Source organism: Pan troglodytes, chromosome 5 (assembly GCF_028858775.2).
Source record: "Pan troglodytes isolate AG18354 chromosome 5, NHGRI_mPanTro3-v2.0_pri, whole genome shotgun sequence".
Classification (NCBI taxonomy): Eukaryota; Metazoa; Chordata; class Mammalia; order Primates; family Hominidae; genus Pan; species Pan troglodytes.
The window spans coordinates 55559087-55579089 of record NC_072403.2 but is presented as its reverse complement, the minus strand read 5'-3'; the positions used below and the strand labels follow the sequence as shown (position 1 = coordinate 55579089).

The window sequence follows — 20003 nt, the reverse complement described above, 5'->3', positions numbered from 1 at the left end:
CCCCATTCAGCCTGAAGAAGTTAAAGAAGATGAATCTTCATCCTTCTGCAACTGTTAGGATTAAGGGTTCTCTTATAAAAGGGAGAGGAGAAATGTCAGAGGAATGTGAACCGGAGAAACTCCATCTTAAATAGGGGCTGGGTAAAATGAGGCTGAGACCTACTGGGCTGCATTCCCAGAGAGTTAAGGCATTCTAAGTAAAAGGATAAGATAGGAGTTTGGTACAAAATACAGGTCATAAAGACCTTTCTTGTAAAACAGTTTGCAGTAAACAAGTCAGCTAAAACCTACCAAAACCAAGATGGCAACAAGAGTGACTGCTGGTCGTCCTCACTGCTACACTTCCACAAGGGCTGTGACAGTTTACAAATGCCATGACAATGTCACGAAGTTACCCTATATGGTCTACAAAGGGGAGACATGAAAAATCCACCCTTTGTTTCGTATATAATCAGAATAACCATAAAAATTGGCAACCAGCAGCCCTTGGGGCTGCTCTGCCTATGGAGTAGCCATTCTTTCCTCTAACAATTTGACCTTTTGACTTGGGGTTTTATATGTTGGCATACTTCCAGGGTCTTGCATTACTCTTCCCTTGGATTAGGCCATCTGCATGTGCAGTAGCCTGCTAGCACTTGGGAGCAGCCTCATGCACAGTGTGTTTAATGGAATGGTACACATGCTCACTTGAGAAATTTTTTCTGTACCAATACAGTGTTTCTAGAAGAAGTGTTTCCACTTGATTTACTTCTAGAAAGTCCTTTCGTTCTCTGCCTCTAGGCCCTATTCTCCTGCCTCAATTCCCCCTGAAAGATGTGATCTCCATAAGTCTTTATGGGAGGCGGAACAACCGATGGTCTTTCTTCTGTAAATGCTTTATGGCTGGTGTGGGGATCACAGACCTCTTGCCTTGCTCTCTCTAGTGAAGGAAGGGTAGCTCCTTGATGGCCAGGGGAGGCATCTTCACCTGGAACTGGCTGGAACCCTTGTCACATGATCATCTAAAGCTTAATGGTCTCTAGGTGAGAGGAAATGAATTGGGTTAAAGATTTAATGGGAATTTTAGGGGGTGGATACCTATTCTTTCAGCAATGTTTGTTATGGAAATTTGCAGAAGAAAAACAAAACCTGGTCTTTTCTAGGATCTATGTGTTTCCTTAATGTCTTAGCACAAGCAACTCTGTTTTGGTTTGGTTTGGTCTTTTGGGGCCTAGTGCATGAACTCAGTCCAAAACAATTGCCTCCTATGCTTTTGCCTAAAAAGAAAATTCCCCCCTTTTTGATCAGGTTCTCACTTAGGTGAGAGTGTGACCAAAACTTAGGGCTTTAGCACCACTCTCAGTTACCATTATTTCGGGCTTCTGGTCTCACCACGTCATTCATAGGTTATGGTGTCCTCATGGTCACACATTTCGTTCAGCTCTTGTCATTCTAGTTGAAGAGAGACCATTTGACATTCTAGCAATGGCTGCATGCAAGCATTTAAAACCTTTGAGAGAATGCAGTGTACCAGGGAAACTATTATTATGACTATCGGGAGGATAATACCAAGAGTTTGGAGTATGCTCTTTACCCAGGTTACCCATAAAACAAACCACCTAAAATTAAATAGATCAAAAAATGAGCTAAAGAGTCTCCTTACTTAACTAAGCAATCTCTTCATTTATCCTCTACAGCTAAATCTCTATAGTCTTCATCTGATATATTTCTCCATAGGCCACAAGTGCCAGCAGCTGCACAGATACTTCTCTGTTCAGCCAATTCTATCATAATTTTCACAAGAGAATTTAAAGTCTGGTATTTAACTATATCCTGTACAGTAGAATCTGCTATAGAGCCTACTATGAGGAATGCATTTCTAATCATTGCTTCTTTTACTCCAAACCATAGAAAAAGGAACTAACAAATGATGCCCTTCTAGAAAAGCAAAGGACTCCTGGCAATGTTCTTAGAAGTACCTGTACTATTCCTCTCAGTAATGGAGATCTACTTTCCATGTGCTCTCCAACACATTCAGCCACCAAACTTACAAGTCTTCTATTCTGGATTTGCCCTTCATACAAAATCTATCAACACTTTTTACAAATCTCTTCATATTCCACCCTTTTGTCCTATTTCTACTACTACAAAATTAATCTGGGGAATTGTCACCACACTTATTTTTGCTGCCATCAATTTGTCAGATCTGTAAATCACCCCATGCAGTGAGATCAGGTGGCTTTTATGAAACATTCTTTTGATCAAAGAATTTCTCAACCCTCCAAAATGTCAATGAAATTACTTTCCCATGTTATACATAGAAGCAAATCTCCTTAGACTTCTATACAAAGTTTCCCCAACCTTTTCAACAGTCTTTCTGTCTTGAATATGCCTTGTGATATAATGATTTATCTGCTTTTGTTCTTCAACTCTTTCTCCCTTCAAATCAAGCCATACACATTATTCAATAACAGTTCAAATGTCAAAACTTTCCTAGGTTTTACCCAGATCATATCAACTCACAGAACTCTCAATTACTATATATATTTTTGGTCACCCTACTTAGCATTAAACTACGCTACCTAATAGTATTCTTTACTTATTCATATACATACTCCTTTCTCTCATAGTACTATGAGTCTTAGAAGAAAGAGATTTTATGTCCTTTTTTCTGTATTTTCTAAGAATCTATGTCGGGTCAATATTTACTCACTTAACAAATATTTACAAACTACCACCTATATTTGGTATTGTGTTAGTTTTGGAGATACAGCAATAATCAAGACAGACATAGCCAATTTCTGAAATTCAGGTTCACCAACAATATCTGGCACCACAGCGCTCAAGTTGCTCTCATTCCGATATCATCAATGTGAATATGGGAACAAGTAATAATTACAGGAATGACTCTTCTCCAAAAATGAAAAATAAGATATTCATAGTAAATGATAGACTATTATAGTGCTGAGAATGAATTGTTTGGCACTAGAAAGAAAGAACAAATAGGTAGGCAGAGATTTTGTGCATATAGGTATTTGAAATGTCCAATTAATAACTTAAGCAAGATATGGTGAAAACATGAATATAGAAGTGAGAGACAGATTGAGGACTAGATTTCATAAATATTTAGAAGGCAAACTGTCAGTAATGAATTTTGATATTGGATGTAGATATAAGCGTTAAGCAGTCTAAATTCCAAAATTTTTAGTCAGTGCTGCATGAACTGAAATAAGCAGCAAAAGAAAACTAAAACAATGTCTGTGTGCTGATCCCTTGAAATTACCTTGTAACACTGCCAAAGGAAAATGGCACTGAGCACCAAGTTTGTTACAGTTTCAGTTGTGCCCAAGTGAGTCTCCAGAGTTGGTGAAATCTCAAGCCTCTTATTGCATGGCTTACAGAGAACCAAGGTATGATGGATATTAATCCTTGGTTTGACATCTTTTGACCCATGTCTCTTCCTCTAGGTCATAAGCGAATTCACTCCTTTTCACTTTGAAAACAACTGTGAATAGAAGAAAATGCATCTATTACTCATCCGCCTTCTGAGAGAGGCAACATGTCTTTAACCCATGCTTGATACGTATGCTAAACTTGCAGCCAGTAGCCTTGGGTCAGGAATTCTGCGTATTTTCATAAGAGTTGTTCCTGTTACTCTTCGTGAATTTTCTCACCATAAAACTGTTGCCAACGGGGGAAGAGGGGCAAGAACATGAAGTGTTTATGAGAGAGCCTGAAACTGACAACCTGTGTAACTGGAGTGCGTCGTTGACATGACACTGGCAGCGCACTGCAAACTTAAGCACCTGTGGACTCCTAATTAGCTCTTTAAATTGAACTACATTAATTCAGGCATTCTTGTTTGAATGCGAACGCCTCCTTTTTCAAGCCACCCCCTGGGCAACCCGAATCCTTATATGACCTCCCTCCTCCTCCTAGTACGGCGCAGGTATGCGAACAGACATTTTCTTTCCTCATCAACTGGTGGTAATGAGAAAAAGAGAACTCTGCTTTTCACAAGGGAACACGTGCAAGATTTTCTCCGTAGTAGGGGCGGGGAGGCGATGGGAGGAGAGCAGCTCACGTAGGCATATAGCGGCGATGAAAGCATAAAGCCCAGTGACGTCGCCCACACGTGGCGCCTGGCAAGTGCACAATCGCGGTGAGAGGGGCGCGCCGCAGCCGGCAACGCTCCGGCCCAACTGCAGGAAGGTCTGTGCTCTGGAGCCGGGGTAAATGTAAGACCCGGATTGGAGACTAGAAATGGCTAGGGACGGGGAGGTGGGGTGAAGCACAGGGGAGAGAACCATCGTTGAGGTGAGGGGGCTTCTGATCCTCCTTCGCTCCTCTTCCGGCATCTGGAGGGCACATAGCTAATGCCGGGCAGACTGAGAGTTCAATTTTGTTGCTTAGCACCGACCTACCGTAACTTTCAACATGCTTCTCTATGTTTAGTCTATTGAAACTCTTTACCTACCTTCAAAGAGAAATCATTCTAAGTACATAAGACCCACTGAATCATAGTAGAAGCCTGAAGTCATTTCTCAATCTGCTTTTTACGAAGTCAAATTAAGACTCTTAGTTTCTAATTGATGTTTTGAATGTACAGTTATTAGAAACTGTAATAACAATTAGAGTTGGGGTCATTGACTCTGCTGGACTTTATATCATCTATTGGCTTCCAGAATTTTTTTAAAAAAAATGAAGAGACAAAGCTGTTACCCCCAAATCCACGTAGTTAATACTTACCATGTGGGACACTGCTTATGGAAATGATCTTTTAAAGAATGGGTTGAAGTCCTAGATAAGGGGTTGGGAGTCTTGAAAACAGGTTGCAATTTTCCAAGCAAGTTAGCCAACTAGTAGTTACTGAACTTCAAGAAGTCCACTTTTTTGTTAGTGTTTGAAGGAAATATCAGGACGTTGAAATACAATCTGACCTCAGAAGGACAATATGGTCTTAACGCTGAAATCAAATAAATACAGTAAATTATTAGAAACAATACTAAACAATTGAGTCAAAATTTAAGTTTGTGACAAAGATTATAGATACCATCTATAAGGGTATTCTTCACATCTTTATTTTAAATATTTTGTTTCCTTGTTCTAGGGTTATAAAATTATACACCATGGCCCTCCTAAAGACACTCTAGGGAAACCATGTCATCCTGATCTTAAAACACCTGCAAGAAAGAGCACAGTACTTCACCATTAGTAAGTAGCAAAGAAAAAAAAAATGGTAGCCAACTTTTCAACTATATATCAATATGGGTTTAAAGGAATAAAATGTAATATATGGAATAGAAAAAAATATTTTTCCTTGAATATACTTTCACCAACAGTGACATTGCTTTCATTGACTCAATGAAGATGATTATAGGTTAGATGGTTGAGGTCATGAGAGAGAAGAGCAGCAAAGAGGAGAGTATGGCATCATGGCCTATTATAGAATTCTGGCTCATCAGATGCATACACTGGGTGATTGAGCTATACAAAACTCTTCAGGCTCCTGTGTATGGCTTTCAATGAGCTGATGAGGATACAACAGCCCAGATGTTAGAGCATTTTCCTAAAGTTAGCCAGAAGGTCTCTAATAGAACCAGGCCTTGAACATGTGAATCTCGAATTAGATTATACTGATTATATTTTCCTATAACACCTGGAAGGAAACACATGTCTCTTAAACACTTAGTAATTAGCAATTCAATCAAACAGCATATGTTTACAGAAAGCTCTTATGAGCTCAACAAACTAGCAGGCATTGCAAAAGATAATAAAAACATGAATAATTTCTGTTTATTTGTATTATGTGCATAATGTGTTTATTGTATTAGAGGTGTTACATACATTGTCCCTTCCAGTCTTCAAAGCAAAAACCTGTGATATAAAAATCTACATTTTACATAAGAAAAACACTGAAGCTTGGCATAGATTTCCCAGACCTGATGGTTTCCAAAGAATGCACCCGTAACCAATAAGCTACAGGTAGTTGATAATTAGAAAGTAAAAATCATAGACAGCTGAACTATGAGAGTTCAGCTATAAGGCAGAATCCTGGTAACCTTCACAGTAGTTAACCTGTCTTGGGTTGTCAGTATAGAAATACTAGTCCAAAAAGGCCACATCCAGATTATCGTGTGCCTAAGGAGAAGGGAGAACTGATTAGAAAGGGAGGGCATGATTTACTTACTCATGTTAAAAGCTATGTGGGAAGCAAATAATGTCAAAAGCATTATCAGACAACTGGCAATGAAGTTTAAGGTTACTGGTATGAAAAATACTATTTCAGAACTTTGTTGACTTAGATTTATTTAACAAAACCAGAGTTTGACAAAACAGGAATATGTGTAATATATAGCTGCTCTAAACCTTCCCCCTTCTTTCTTTCTAAAGATAAAGCAGATATTTCATCCTGCTCAGAAAACCAATAGTAAGTGTTAAATCATTGATTTTAATGTGAATATTTTATCATGCCAATCATTTTTATGTTGTCAAGGGTAAAATGATTAATGAGTTTGCCCGTGATTTTATTTTTTTGTTTTATGTTTGTTTGTTTGTTTTAGAGACAGGGTCTCTTTCTGTCACCCAGGCTGGAATGCAGTGCTGTGATCATAGTTCACTGCTGCCTCAAACTCCTAGGCTCAAATGATCATCCCACCTCAGCCTCCTGAGTAGCTGGGACTACAGGCACTTGCCACCATGCCCAGCTAATTATGTTTTGTTTTTGTTTGTTTGTTTGTTTTTAGTAGAGATGAGGTCTCACTGTGCTTTCCAGGCTGATCTTGAACTCCTGGGCTCAAGTTATGTGCTTTCACCTCAGTCTCCCAAAATGTTAGGATTATAGGAATGAGCCACTGTGCCTGGCCTATCCATGATTTTCAAAACTTTAATAAATTTGTATTGAGAATGACCTCAAGTTAATTTTATTCTTTTATAGTTAAGAAGGTAAATTAAAGCAATATTACACACACACAAAAATAATTTGATATGTAAAAATTTTTTACATTTTATCCTAAAAATAAGTAATGGAATTAATTCTCATGTTTGTGACTTTAAACAATTATACTAGAACTACCTTTAATAGGAAAATGGAAAAGTATGGCTGTTTAAGTATATTGTATAAGCTGGCATATTAATGATTTTACTATTAACATATACAGTTATGTATTAATAAGGGAATTATTAAAGTAAAAATAAAGGGTCTCCATTGTGCTGCAACAATGTCTGCCTTTTCCCAATTAAAACTGTGTCTCTTTCAATGAGTCAATGTCTCTTTCAAAGTCATTGACTTCGAAGTCATAATTGGATGAAGACTAATTTCTGACATTACCTAAGAACGTAGCATTGGCATAGGTTAATTAACTGTCTTAAGCCTTAATTACATCATCCACACAATATAAATAGTAATACCCAGTAAGGTATGGGAGTGAAATTGTATATCATTTTCCACGAACCATCAATAATTGTTCATCCCCCATCCCTTTTTTGCACATAATTGAGCATAAAGGCAATGGATGGAACAAGTATCAATGACACACTATTTACAGTAAGTGAAGCCTGAGAAGCATCACAGATAAATTGTTTGGAATTTTCTTTCTCTCCAAGAATTTGGGAGTGCCAGTCTCACACACAAGAAACAAATCTAGGCAGCATAACTTTAATTTACAAATTAAACAATTTATATGACTAATGACAGAAAGGTGAGTGTTTCCAAAACTAAGTGGTCTTGTTGTTTCATCTGAAGGACATGAGACTTTTTGACATATTGAGAAAGGACAACATGGGTAACAAAATGCTGAGTGTCTTTTTAGGAGATAATGAAAATACGAAACAATCTTCTTACCAAATAATGGATTGAGTAAACTTGAATAAGCTATATTTTCAATGCGTTAATTGTATTTTTTGTATACAGAGAAATTTGAAAATATTCACAAGTATAAGGAAGAAAATAAACATAACTTCTAGTTACTCCATTAGGGAAATAACAGCTAATAAAGTATTTGCACAACCATATCTGTGTAATCACAACCTTGTCATCTTAATTAGAGTCTGGTATAAATAAAAGGACAAACCGTTTTACTTTTCATATAGAATAGCAAATTGAGAGACGGTACATATTGAAAATAAACTTTCCTCCAAAAATTGAGATGAAGAATGAATGTCAGTACTATAATTAACTATTAAGGAATCTATTTTCTTTTTGATGGCGTAAGGGTAGCAGAAGTAGGCAGAAAGAAGGGAGTATGTCTCTCTCTTTTATAGATGTACCTCAAGGGCATCAGTAGAGTTCTTCAGGTTTTTCTTTATTGTCACTATCAAAGACAAGGTTGGCCTCATTATGATTCTACTGGTACCATAGAGCAACTATTCTTTTGTTCCAATGTTAATGAATCTGGGAATCACAGTTCCTTTGAGATAATCGAGATCATTATATTGGTATTTCCCCTCTTAGAAGTTTTTAAACTACTTATTTCAATGCAGACCTTTGTTTTTCTTGACTTAGTTTCCAGCAATGGCTTTACTACCGGTGTTGTTTCTGGTTACTGTGCTGCTTCCATCTTTACCTGCAGAAGGAAAGGTAAGGTTAAAATGGAAAATATTTTCAGAGCTATCCAGCAACTTTGTGGTATGGCAGGCTATTTTGAAAGTAAAGGTGGGTAAAAGAGTTTGGTATGTCAGAGTTTCCACTGGTTCACAGTTCTCAGAGCACTTAACACAATTATTGAGATGAAAGGCCAAGGTTATGCTGTATGTGTTCTGCATGTGTATGCTAGCCACCGGTCACATGTGACTACTGAACACTTGAAATGAGGTTTGAACAGGCAAGATGTACTCTGATGGTAAGAAACTCACTAGATTTCAAACATTTAGAACAAAGAAAGAAGAAAATATCTCATTTTTTTAATATTGCATCCATGATGAAATGATAATATTTTGGATATTCCGTTAAATAATATATTAGGTTCTTAGGGTGGTTGCAACAAATTACCACAAGCTAAGTGGCTTATAACAACAAAAACTTATTCTCTCACAGTTATGGAGGCCAGAAATCTAAAATCAAATTATCTCCTGGGCTGAGCTCCCTCTGGAGGATCTAAGAGGGACCTGTTCCATGCCTTTCCACACCTTCTGGTGGTTTCTGCCACTGCTTGGCATTCCTTGGCTTGTGGCTGCATCACTCCAATCTCTGCCTCCATCTTTACATTATCTTCTCCTCTCTGTATGTCTCATAAAGGCACTTGTCATTACATTCAGAGGCAACTGGATAATCAAAGCTAATCTCATCCTGAGATCCTTAACTTAATTACATCTGCAAAGACTTTTTCCAAATAAGAACACATTCACAGTTTCTGAGCATTAGGATATGGACATGTCTTTTTGGAGTCTACCACCTAACTCATTACAAATAAAATACATTATTTAAATTAATATCACTTAAAAATTAAAATTGCATATCATGTTTAAATTATTTTTCTAGTAAACACTGGTCTATGGGGTTAGAAAGCTGATGATAGTCTTCTTGCTCCAATCTATTTTCTGATTTCCTTAATTTTATTTCTTTTTAATGAGATCCCTATACAAAATTAACAATATACTTATATAATATTAAATTAGCACAACTTCTCCACTATATTAACACATTTAATTTTTATAGTTAGGGTATAAGAATAATTAGATTTATATTTTTAATTAAGAAAACAAAAACCATAACTCTAAAAGCCTTAGTGCTTTGTTTAGTAGTGATAATAGAGTTAATATGTGAAGGGCCAAGAGGATTTTGGATTCAGGTCCTAGAGTTATTTCTAATATGCTACTTTGTTGAATTGACCCCATAATATGGTCAGCAATCTTCAATGATAAAATGTGCAGTGCTCACATGCAGTGTGTATCTCCTGACCAGGAACCCTCTGAAACAGCTTTGGCATTGCTGTTTCTTGTCGTATCTTCCATTAACTCTGTGCACATTAAACTCGCTAGGACTTTTCAGACTGGAGGACTCTGACACTCAGTTTAAACTTCATTTGGCATTCAGAAATATAGTCATTGTATTACTGTAATTAAATTATCAATGTGCAGATAATTCATTCATCACCTAGGGCCTCATTCAAATAATTTGCTGTTCTTTTCATTTCTTTCCCTGAAAGATTTTCTTTCATACCTGTTTCCAATCCCCTTTAACATCTCAGCTCATCTCCTGTTCTTCATTTATAAAATTATTAAAAAGTGAGATGTCATTTTGTCTTTGGCACCATTAAATGTTTGAAATCAGATGCTCTATAAACACTCTGCCCAGTATGATTTTCTGATGTTTTCAAGATGCCTAGAAAACTCTGTTCATCTTTCAGAACCCCAGAATCACATTTTATGAAGCTTTCTCTGACTTCAAAGAAGAATTGATCCCTCCTTCCTCTCTATCTTGTAGATCGTTAAGATCAGTTTTGTTATCATGTGTATTGTAATTTTTACTTATGTCACGTCACCTATTCAATATAAACTCTTTAAGGATAGATACCATATTTATTTTATTCTCGATATGTTTAATATTTCTGGCCATGTAATAACTTTATTAACACATTTAAAAATACATCTCTTTTTCAGTACAATTTTTATCTACAAAGCAAAAAAGATGTAAGAAGCAGGAAATAACTTAGAAATGAACTTTTTATGTGTTTTGAGATGAAACCACAAAAACCAGATTTTTTTAGGTCAAGAGAAAATATCCAGGGATGTTATTTTATGCTTTGATGTGATTTAGAAATCTGCCTTTACTGATATTTTATATGCACATCCTTTCTAACTTATGAGTCAGTAAGTTTGCCATATTTATTGGTACAATGGCGTCCATGATCAGTCCCTGTTCTTAGGAACATAAAAACAGGAAAGAGAAATGTATGTATTGTAGATAATGGCAATAACATGCTCAGACCAATGGTGTAAGTATTTTGAGAGACTTAAATGAACTCAGTATGGGAGGAGAGGAGGATAACTTATTGCAAGGTGTCAGAAAAAATCCATGAGGAGCCCTGTTCCTTTCAGACTTATACTTCAAAATCTTGCCTATATAACATCATATTCTTGTGTAAATTTAGGTCATCAAATGCTTGGACCTTTACCCAGAAATTTTCACTTCCTATTCCACCTCCAGGCTTAGCAGGCCCCATACCATACACACAGACAAATATACAACCACAAAGATAAACCAAACATATTAGCACCCAGTTTAATACCTTATCAGATATGTTTCTGTTACTAAAAGGAACAAAGTCAGCAATAGTCCATTCATTAGATAGATTTGATCCCTCCAAATTGCTTTAAATATTTTTTTAGTATTACAAAGTTATCTTTTAAGCAACCCATAAAATTTGCTACATAATAGGTATAATGGTTTCACTATAGTACTGAATGCAGACATGCACTTCAACTGGGCCTAAACATTTTTCCTTAAAGGCAGATACCATGTCAAGGAAAACTGCCCCATAAAATTTAGGATGAATCATGGGCTCCAGCTTTACCCTACCTTGCAGCCTGATCAAATGTGAATGAATATATCTCAAGGTTTTAAATTTGTATGCTTGTAGTTATAAAATATTATTATTCATATGTCTTTACAAATCATATTAAAAGTTCCCTTGCTGGGGGAAATGGCAGATAGGAGGTAGGACTAACTTGCAGTTGCCACTTGGATAAACAGAACAATATGTGGAGATTCACATCATGAACTTTTGTGCCAAGAACCACTGCAGGAGCATGGCAGGAAAACCGAAAGAATTCACAGACCATTTGAAAGAAGTGGCTTGCCGCTACAAACTCTGTGAGATAGCTGAAACACTATGAGGGCCCAAAGCGTGAGGGAAGAAAATCTGCCTCTAAACACACACCCTCACTGAGGAAGCTGAAAATCCAGATCATGGGAGAAGGATTTAACCTTACTTAAGGCTGAAATGAATTTAGAGAGCCATGCAAAATAAAAAAGAAGAAGCAGTGAGAAGAGCACTGTAGGCACTCCCAGTCCCCACAGAAGCCCAGGGAAGCCATTTCTGACTTTATCTCACAGAGATCCTCAAAGAGGAAAGCCAGTGGAATTAGAGAAGGGCCACAGGGAGGAGACTTCCAGCTGAACTTTGTAATAATTTTGACCAAGTGCAAATTTTTCTGGGCAGATCTGGGATTGTGAATGGGAAGTACAGATATGAGTACAGAAGCTGCAGTAGGTGGGAAGTGGGGAAAGGCCTGAAAGCCCTGCTTACTCTCTCCTTGGGGAGGCTTGTAGCCTGAACCAAGATCTCAGCCTTGCACAACAGAAGCCTGGATATAAATTCAGCTCTATTGGCCGTTGAGGGAGCACAGCAGGGGTGAGACTGGCCTTGCTGGCTGACTAGGGGCTTAGTGAAGCCTGTCACTGCTGGCTTTCCACCACTTCCCTGGTGACCTCTATGAAGCAGCAGAGGCAGCCATAGCCCCCTTGGAACATAACTCCGTTGGCCTGAGAACCACACCCCCATCTTGCACAGTGGCTGCAGTAAGCCCCCACCAAGGAGAGTCAGAGTTCAGATATGCCTAATCCTGCCCACACATGATGGTCTTTCTCTACCCAACCTGGTAGCCAAAGACAAAAGACATAAACTCTTGGGAGCTCTATAGCCCTACCCATCACCTGAAAAACCTGAATACTTATCCAGGTGACCTTAGGGCAAACTTGTATCCCCCCATACTACCACAGCTTACGCTGTCTTGAAACCAACTCGAGCTGTTACAGCAACTCATAACAGAACAACTCTACTCCAAGGAAAGACAAAACAGCAGTTAATTCCACTGCCTGTAACATCCTGGCTAACCAGAGGTCCTGAGACTGTCCACATGACAACTTCACTATTAGCATAACCAACATTCAAGAAAACCAGTGCACTAAACAAAACTACAGCCAGGGACTCTCACAGAGTCCACTTCACTCCCCTGCTACCTCCACTGGAGCTGGTGCCAGTATCTATGGCTGAGATACCTGAAGATGGATCACATCACAGGACTCTTTGCAGGCACTCTCCAGTACCAGCCTGGAGCCCAGTAGCTCTGCTGGGTCACTAGACCCCGAAGAGCAATAACAATCACTGCAGTCTGGCTCTCAGGAAGCCCTATCTCTAGGAGAAGGGGGAGAGTACCACATCAAGGGTTCAAGGCAAAAGAACCTGAACAGCAGCCCTTGAGCCCCAGATCCTTCCTTGGACATAGTCTACCTGATGAGAAGGAACCAGAAAAAAAATTCTGGTAATATGACAAAACAATGTTCTATAATATCCCCAAAAGATCACACTAGCTCACCATAAATGGATTGAAACCAAGAAGAAATCTCTGAATTGCTGGAAAAATAATTCAGAAGGTTAATTATTAAGCTTCTCAAGGAGGAACCAGAGAAAGGTGAAAACCAACTCAAAAAAATTTAAAAAGTAATACAAGTTTGAATGAAAAAATTTCCAGAAAAATAAATATCACAAATAAAAAACAATTACAACTCCTGGAAATGAGACACACTTAGAGAAATGCAAAAAATACTGGAAAGTTTCAACAATAAAATGTAACAAGTAGAAGAAAGAATTTCAGAGCTTGAAGATATGGCTTTTGAATTAACCCATTCTAACAAAGACAAAAAAAATGATAAAAAGAAAATGAACAAAGCCTCCAAGAAGTTTGGGATTACATTAAATCACCAAAGCTAAGAATAATTGATGTTCCTGGGGAAGAAGAGACATCTAAAAGTTTGGAAAACTTATTTGAGGGAATAATTGAGGAAAACTTTCCTGGCCTCTCTAGAGACGAACACATTCAAATAAAAGAAGCTCAAAGAACACCTGGGAAATTAATCACAAAAAGATTATGACCTGGGTACATAGTCATCAGGTTATCTGAAGTCAAGATCAAGAAAAGAATATTACGAGCTGTGAGGCAAAAGCATCAGGTAACCTATAAAGGAAAACCTATCAGATTAACTACAGATTTATCTGCAGAAATCCTATAAGCCAGAACGGATTGTGGTCCTATCTTTAGCCATCAATGTACACAAATCAGTAGTACTGCTATACACCAACAGCAACCAAGATGAGAATTAAATCAAGAACTCAGTACCTTTTACAACAGCTGAAAAAACAATAAAAATACTTTGGAGTATACCTAACCAAGGAGGTGAAAGACCTCCACAAGAAAACTGCAGAACACTGCTGAAAGAAATTATAAATGACACAAACAAATGGAAACACATCCCATGCTTATGGATGGATAAAATCAACATTGTAAGAATGACCATACTGCCAAAAGCAATCTACAAATTTAATGCAATTCCCATCAAAATACCATCATCATTTTTCACAGAACTAGAAAATACAATTCTAAAATTGATATGGAGCCAAAAAAAAGCCTGCATAGCCAAAGCAAAACAAAACAAAAAGAACAAGTCTGGAAGCATCGCATAACCCCACTTTAAACTATACTACATGGCTATAGTCACCAAAACAGCATGGTATTGGTATAAAAATAGGCACATAGACCAATGGAACAGAATAGAGAACTCAGAAATAAGGCCAAATACTTACAGCCAACTGACCTTCAACAAAGCAAACAAAAACATAAAGTGGGAAAAGGACACCTTATTCAACAAATGGTGGTGGGATAATTGGCAAGATCCACGTAGAAGAATGAAACTGAATCTTTATCTCTCACCTTATACAAAAATCAACTCAAGATGGATCAAATACTTAAATCTAAGACAAAGCCATGTAAACTCTAGAAGATAACATCAGAAAAACTCTTTTAGACATTGGCTTAGGCAAATGTCTAAGACCAAGGCAAAAGTCTTATGACCAAGAACCCAAAAGCAAATGCAACAAAAACAAAGATAAAAAATGGGACTTCATTAAACTAAAAAGCTTCCTCACAGCAAAACAAATAATCAGCAGAGTAAACATAAAACCCACAGAATGGGAGAAAATCTTCACAAACTAGTTATCCAACTAAGGACTAATATCCAGAATCTACAAGGAACTAAAACAAATCAGAAAAAAAAATCCCATCAAAAAGTGGGCTAAGGGCATGAGTAGACAATTCTCAAAATAAAATAGAAAAATGGCTGACCAACATATGAAAAGCTGCTCAACATTATTAATTATCAGGGAAATGCAAATCGAAACCACAATGAGGCTAACACCTTATTCCTAAAAGAAAGGCCATAATTTAATTAAAAAAAAAATAGATACCAGTGTGGATGTGGAAAAGGGAACACTTTTATACTGCTGGTGGGAATGTAAGCTATTACAAGCACTATGGAAAACAGTATGGAAATTCCTTAAAGAACTAAATGTAAATCTACCATTTGATCCAGCAATTTCACTACTGAGTGTCTACTCAGAGGAAAAGAAGTCATTATATGAAAAAAAGACACTTGCACACGCATGTTTATAGCAGTACAATTCACAATTGCAAAAATGTAGAAGCAGCCCGAATGCCCATTAATCAATGAGTGGATAAAGAAAATCTTATATGTATACATTATATTAATGTATATATTAATATAATATTAATGTATATATAATGTATACATTATATTAATGTATACATTATATTAATGTATACACATAGTATACATTATATTAATGTATACACATATAATGTATACATTATATTAATGTATACACATATAATGTATACACATATAATGTATACATTATATTAATGTATACACATATAATGTATACATTATATTAATGTATACACATATAATGTATACATTATATTAATTATTTATAATAAATAAATAATATACATTATGTTAATGTATACATGTGTAACGTATACATTATGTTAATGTATACATGTGTAACGTATACATTATGTTAATGTATACATGTGTAACGTATACATTATGTTAATGTATACATGTGTAACGTATACATTATGTTAATGTATACATGTGTAACGTATACATTATGTTAATGTATACATGTGTAACGTATACATTATGTTAATGTATACATGTGTAACGTATACATTATGTTAATGTATACATGTGTAACGTATACATTATGTTAATGTATACATGTGTAACGTATACATTATGTTAATGTATACATGTGTAACGTATACATTATGTTAATGTATACATGTGTAACGTATACATTATGTTAATGTATACATATGTAACGTATACATATATAATGTATACATATGTAACGTATACATATATAATGTATACATATATAACGTATACATATATAATGTATACATCATGTAATGTATACATATATGTTGTATACATCATATATGTATACATATATGATGTATACATATATGATGTGTACATATATGATGTGTACATATATGATGTATACATTATATATACCGTGTATATATATACATTATATAAGTATACATTATATATATATACCGTGTGTGTGTGTGCATATATATACATACACACATGTAATACTGCTCAGCCATAAAAGCCATCTATATATACCGTGTGTGTGTGTGTGTATATATATGTGTATATATATACACACACACACACACGTAATACTGCTCAGCCATAAAAAGAAATGAAATAATGGCATTTGCAGCAACCTGGATGGAGTTGGAGACCATTATTCCAAGTGACGTAACTCAGAAATGGAAAAACCAAACATCATATGTCCTCACTAATAAGTGGGAGCTAAGCTATGAGGATGCACAGTCATAAGAATGATACAATTGACTTTGGGGACTTGGGAGAAATGGTGGGAGGGTGGCGTGGGATAAAAGACTACACGTTGGATACAGTGTACACTGCTGGGGTGATGGGTGCACCAAAATCTCAGGAATCACCAGTAAAGAACTTATTCATGCAACCATTTACCACCTGTTCCCCCAAAACTATTTTTTGAAAAGTTCCCTTGAAACCAGAAATCGGCATTTGTGGCCTCAGAGGGGTTTTTAGTTTGTCATGTCATGAGTTAGTCACAATTCCCAAAGCTTTAATCTACTACTTTCCTATTTAAATGTTTCAGTCTACTACTTTACTATTTAAAAGTTATATCTTCAACTCAGATTTAGTGGCAATGCTTAACAACTAATACTGGCTTTTATTATTTAAATAACTTTAGTATTTAATATATGTACATGATAACTAAATATTTTTCACTTTTTAAAGTGACCTTTGTTCTCTTGAATTAATTTATTCACTATTATATGAAATTTACAACATTGTTAAATAATAATTCCAATTTTATTTTCTTTTAGGATCCCGCTTTTACTGCTTTGTTAACCACCCAGTTGCAAGTGCAAAGGGAGATTGTAAATAAACACAATGAACTAAGGAAAGCAGTCTCTCCACCTGCCAGTAACATGCTAAAGATGGTAAGAGGCAGTGCTGTAAGGAGATGGGTGTGAACCAGCTGTGGAAGGAGCCGACGGCTGGCCACTGGCATCTCTTAAGAACTTTGTGGTTTACAAAGTTGTGTCTCTGTTTTGTTATTTTATTTGAACCATTCTATGGAGAGGATTGTATTCTTGTTTTTGTTTTAAAACTGGTTTAAAAAACTCAATTATACAGAGTTTTTAAATTTGGAAGGCAGAATTGGAAGTCAAATATTCAGGCATTCAGTGTTAAGCCATTACACTTTTTGTTAATTCTCTTTTCTGGTTTACAATCAAGAAATCCCCCTTCCTTCAGGATATGTGTCAGCTGTTGTGAGTTAAAGCCCACTTCCCAGGGCACAGTCCCTGAAAGACTGGTATCTCCGATATGAAAGCAATGGCCTACATATGAAAACAAATGGAATTGGAAATAACGTTGGCCATCTTATTACTATTAAAATATAATTAGAATATTTCACATGCTTATCAATATTTAGACTAGCATCATTAATAAATATCCTAGGTATGGCTGCTTTGCTATCATAAATAATCACATATTATTGTCTTATTTTGCTTTTTAGATATATTACCTATGGACTACCCATCATGTGTAAACTGGCACCAGAAGAGATAAAAACACTTAAAAACATTTTAATAACAGTAGTATTAGAGAATACATCTACAGAAATTTTAAAGTATTTACAAATCAGATTATAAAGTGTATGTTTCATTGTTGCTGAATCATTAAGTGTATTTTGTTTTCTTGTGACGTTTAGGAATGGAGCAGAGAGGTAACAACGAATGCCCAAAGGTGGGCAAACAAGTGCACTTTACAACATAGTGATCCAGAGGACCGCAAAACCAGTATGTAAATTAGTAAATATTTGTTGAATAAATAAATGAATAAAATAATAATAGAGCATTGTAGGATGCTCTATAATAAGAAGACTTTGAAAATAAATGTTACTTATACTGCTGTCTTTTTGAAGTCAAAGTATCTGTATACAGAGGGGTATTTACAATAAGAACAATTTTGTGTTTTTTTATTGTGTACATTATGCAAATAATTTTGCTTCTTGCAACCAGCTCATGAGTACAGCAGATTTTATATCATCTTTCTTTTTGTAAGTTTAAAGATTAGAAAGCCAGAATTTGAAAGAAAAGTGACTTACCCAAGAACATAATCTGAAACAGTGTCATACTAGAAATTTTTAACCAAGCTTTCTGATTTCTAACCCACTGCCCTTTTTGTTAATTTATGTAGCTGTCTGATGTTTTGAAATCTATTTTTTATCCATAAAATATATTGAACTTATGATGAATTATTCCTAAGTTTTGCTCTAAAGTGGATAAAAGTGGATAAAGTGGATTTAAATTTATCGTATTCAAAATTTCTATAAAAATGAATATTTTTGAATATATTAATATATTAATTTTTAATATCAGGCTAGCAAGTATTTTGTGTGGACTGGATACCTACAATGCACAGAATACTATATTCAAGTTTTAAAAAGACATATCAAGGATTATAAAAACTAGTAAATGCCCAAATAATTTATGAAGTGTTTCTGGGCTGTAAGGCACTTCTTGACAAACTCACAAGGATTTCAGCTTGTGATATCTGATTTCCTGGTTAAGAGAAAACCCATAAATTTTGAAAACTGTTATCCTTCCTGGTGTCAGTTTTCTCTTGATTGGGACTCTTAAAGACAGCCTATAAAGTCTTTTTTTCAGATTTCACACAAAGTCTTATACATTTATTTGGGGTCCTATATTTGAAAAATCTCTGTTGAGGGTTACTAGAGCAGAAAACAGAATATAAGAGTTGGTCACTGCCTTTAGCAAGCTTACCATATACAGCTGGGAACACTCAAGGCATACACATGTGGAAAATTTAGCATGCAAGGGCATTTTTAAGGAGCAGAGTGTTAACCTACTCAAAGTTTTATGTGGTCAGGCCAACCTCAGTGTGTCAGGCAGCTAAGTGTTCTAATCAGCTTTATAGCTGATAAGGAACTGAGGCACTCCTTTATGTATTAATCAACAGTTAGCATCTGCTGGACCCTGGGTTTGAAAGGCAACATCTTTCTGTTTGTGTAGTCAATTTCTTTTACCATTGCATGTTTATTACCTTGCTCATGAATGATCTGCCCCTTAGGTACAAGATGTGGTGAGAATCTCTATATGTCAAGTGACCCTACTTCCTGGTCTTCTGCAATCCAAAGCTGGTATGACGAGAGCCTAGATTTTGTCTATGGTGTAGGACCAAAGAGTCCCAATGCAGTTGTTGGACATTATACTCAGGTAAGAAGAATGCATGAAAATACCTATGTCACAGATGTTCTAATAGAGGAAAGCTTCTCCAAATTATGACCACTGTAATGTTCAATTTAGGAGAACAGTCCGAGTGGGTAGAATACAGTCTTGGCATTTGGCTGTTGTAGAGCTGTCATTTTTGTCCATGGTCAGCCAAACTCTTAGTAGGAAAGCAGACTCTGTATTGTTCCTACATTATAAATTTTAAAGTGATGAATGTACATGAAAATTAAATATTTTTAAAGTTTATGACTTTGGTTCAATAATTTAAATATTTTTATTGTATATGTCTATAAACTAAAACTAACATTTTTCAGTTTTATATTTGCTAC

General features: G+C 36.0%; 1 protein-coding gene across 21 annotated transcripts in view; it reads left to right on the top strand.

Annotated features, from left to right (window-relative positions):
• Nucleotides 1-4084: 4084 nt before the first annotated feature.
• Nucleotides 4085-20003, top strand: part of CRISP2 (cysteine rich secretory protein 2) — a 37240-nt gene continuing 21321 nt past the window's right edge. Inside the window, exons 1-7 of one of the 21 annotated variants that reach the window (XM_063813106.1) lie at nucleotides 4085-4191; nucleotides 5090-5193; nucleotides 6373-6409; nucleotides 8483-8557; nucleotides 17239-17355; nucleotides 18132-18219; nucleotides 19514-19659. In XM_063813106.1, coding sequence (XP_063669176.1) covers nucleotides 8492-8557; nucleotides 17239-17355; nucleotides 18132-18219; nucleotides 19514-19659 — 417 coding nt within the window. In that variant the 5' untranslated portion in view covers nucleotides 4085-4191; nucleotides 5090-5193; nucleotides 6373-6409; nucleotides 8483-8491. Of the gene's footprint in view, nucleotides 4297-5089; nucleotides 5194-6372; nucleotides 6410-8460; nucleotides 8558-17238; nucleotides 17356-18131; nucleotides 18220-19513; nucleotides 19660-20003 lie in introns of all 21 variants that reach the window. The other 20 variants (XM_063813117.1, XM_063813120.1, XM_063813112.1 and 17 more) reach the window with 20 other exon arrangements.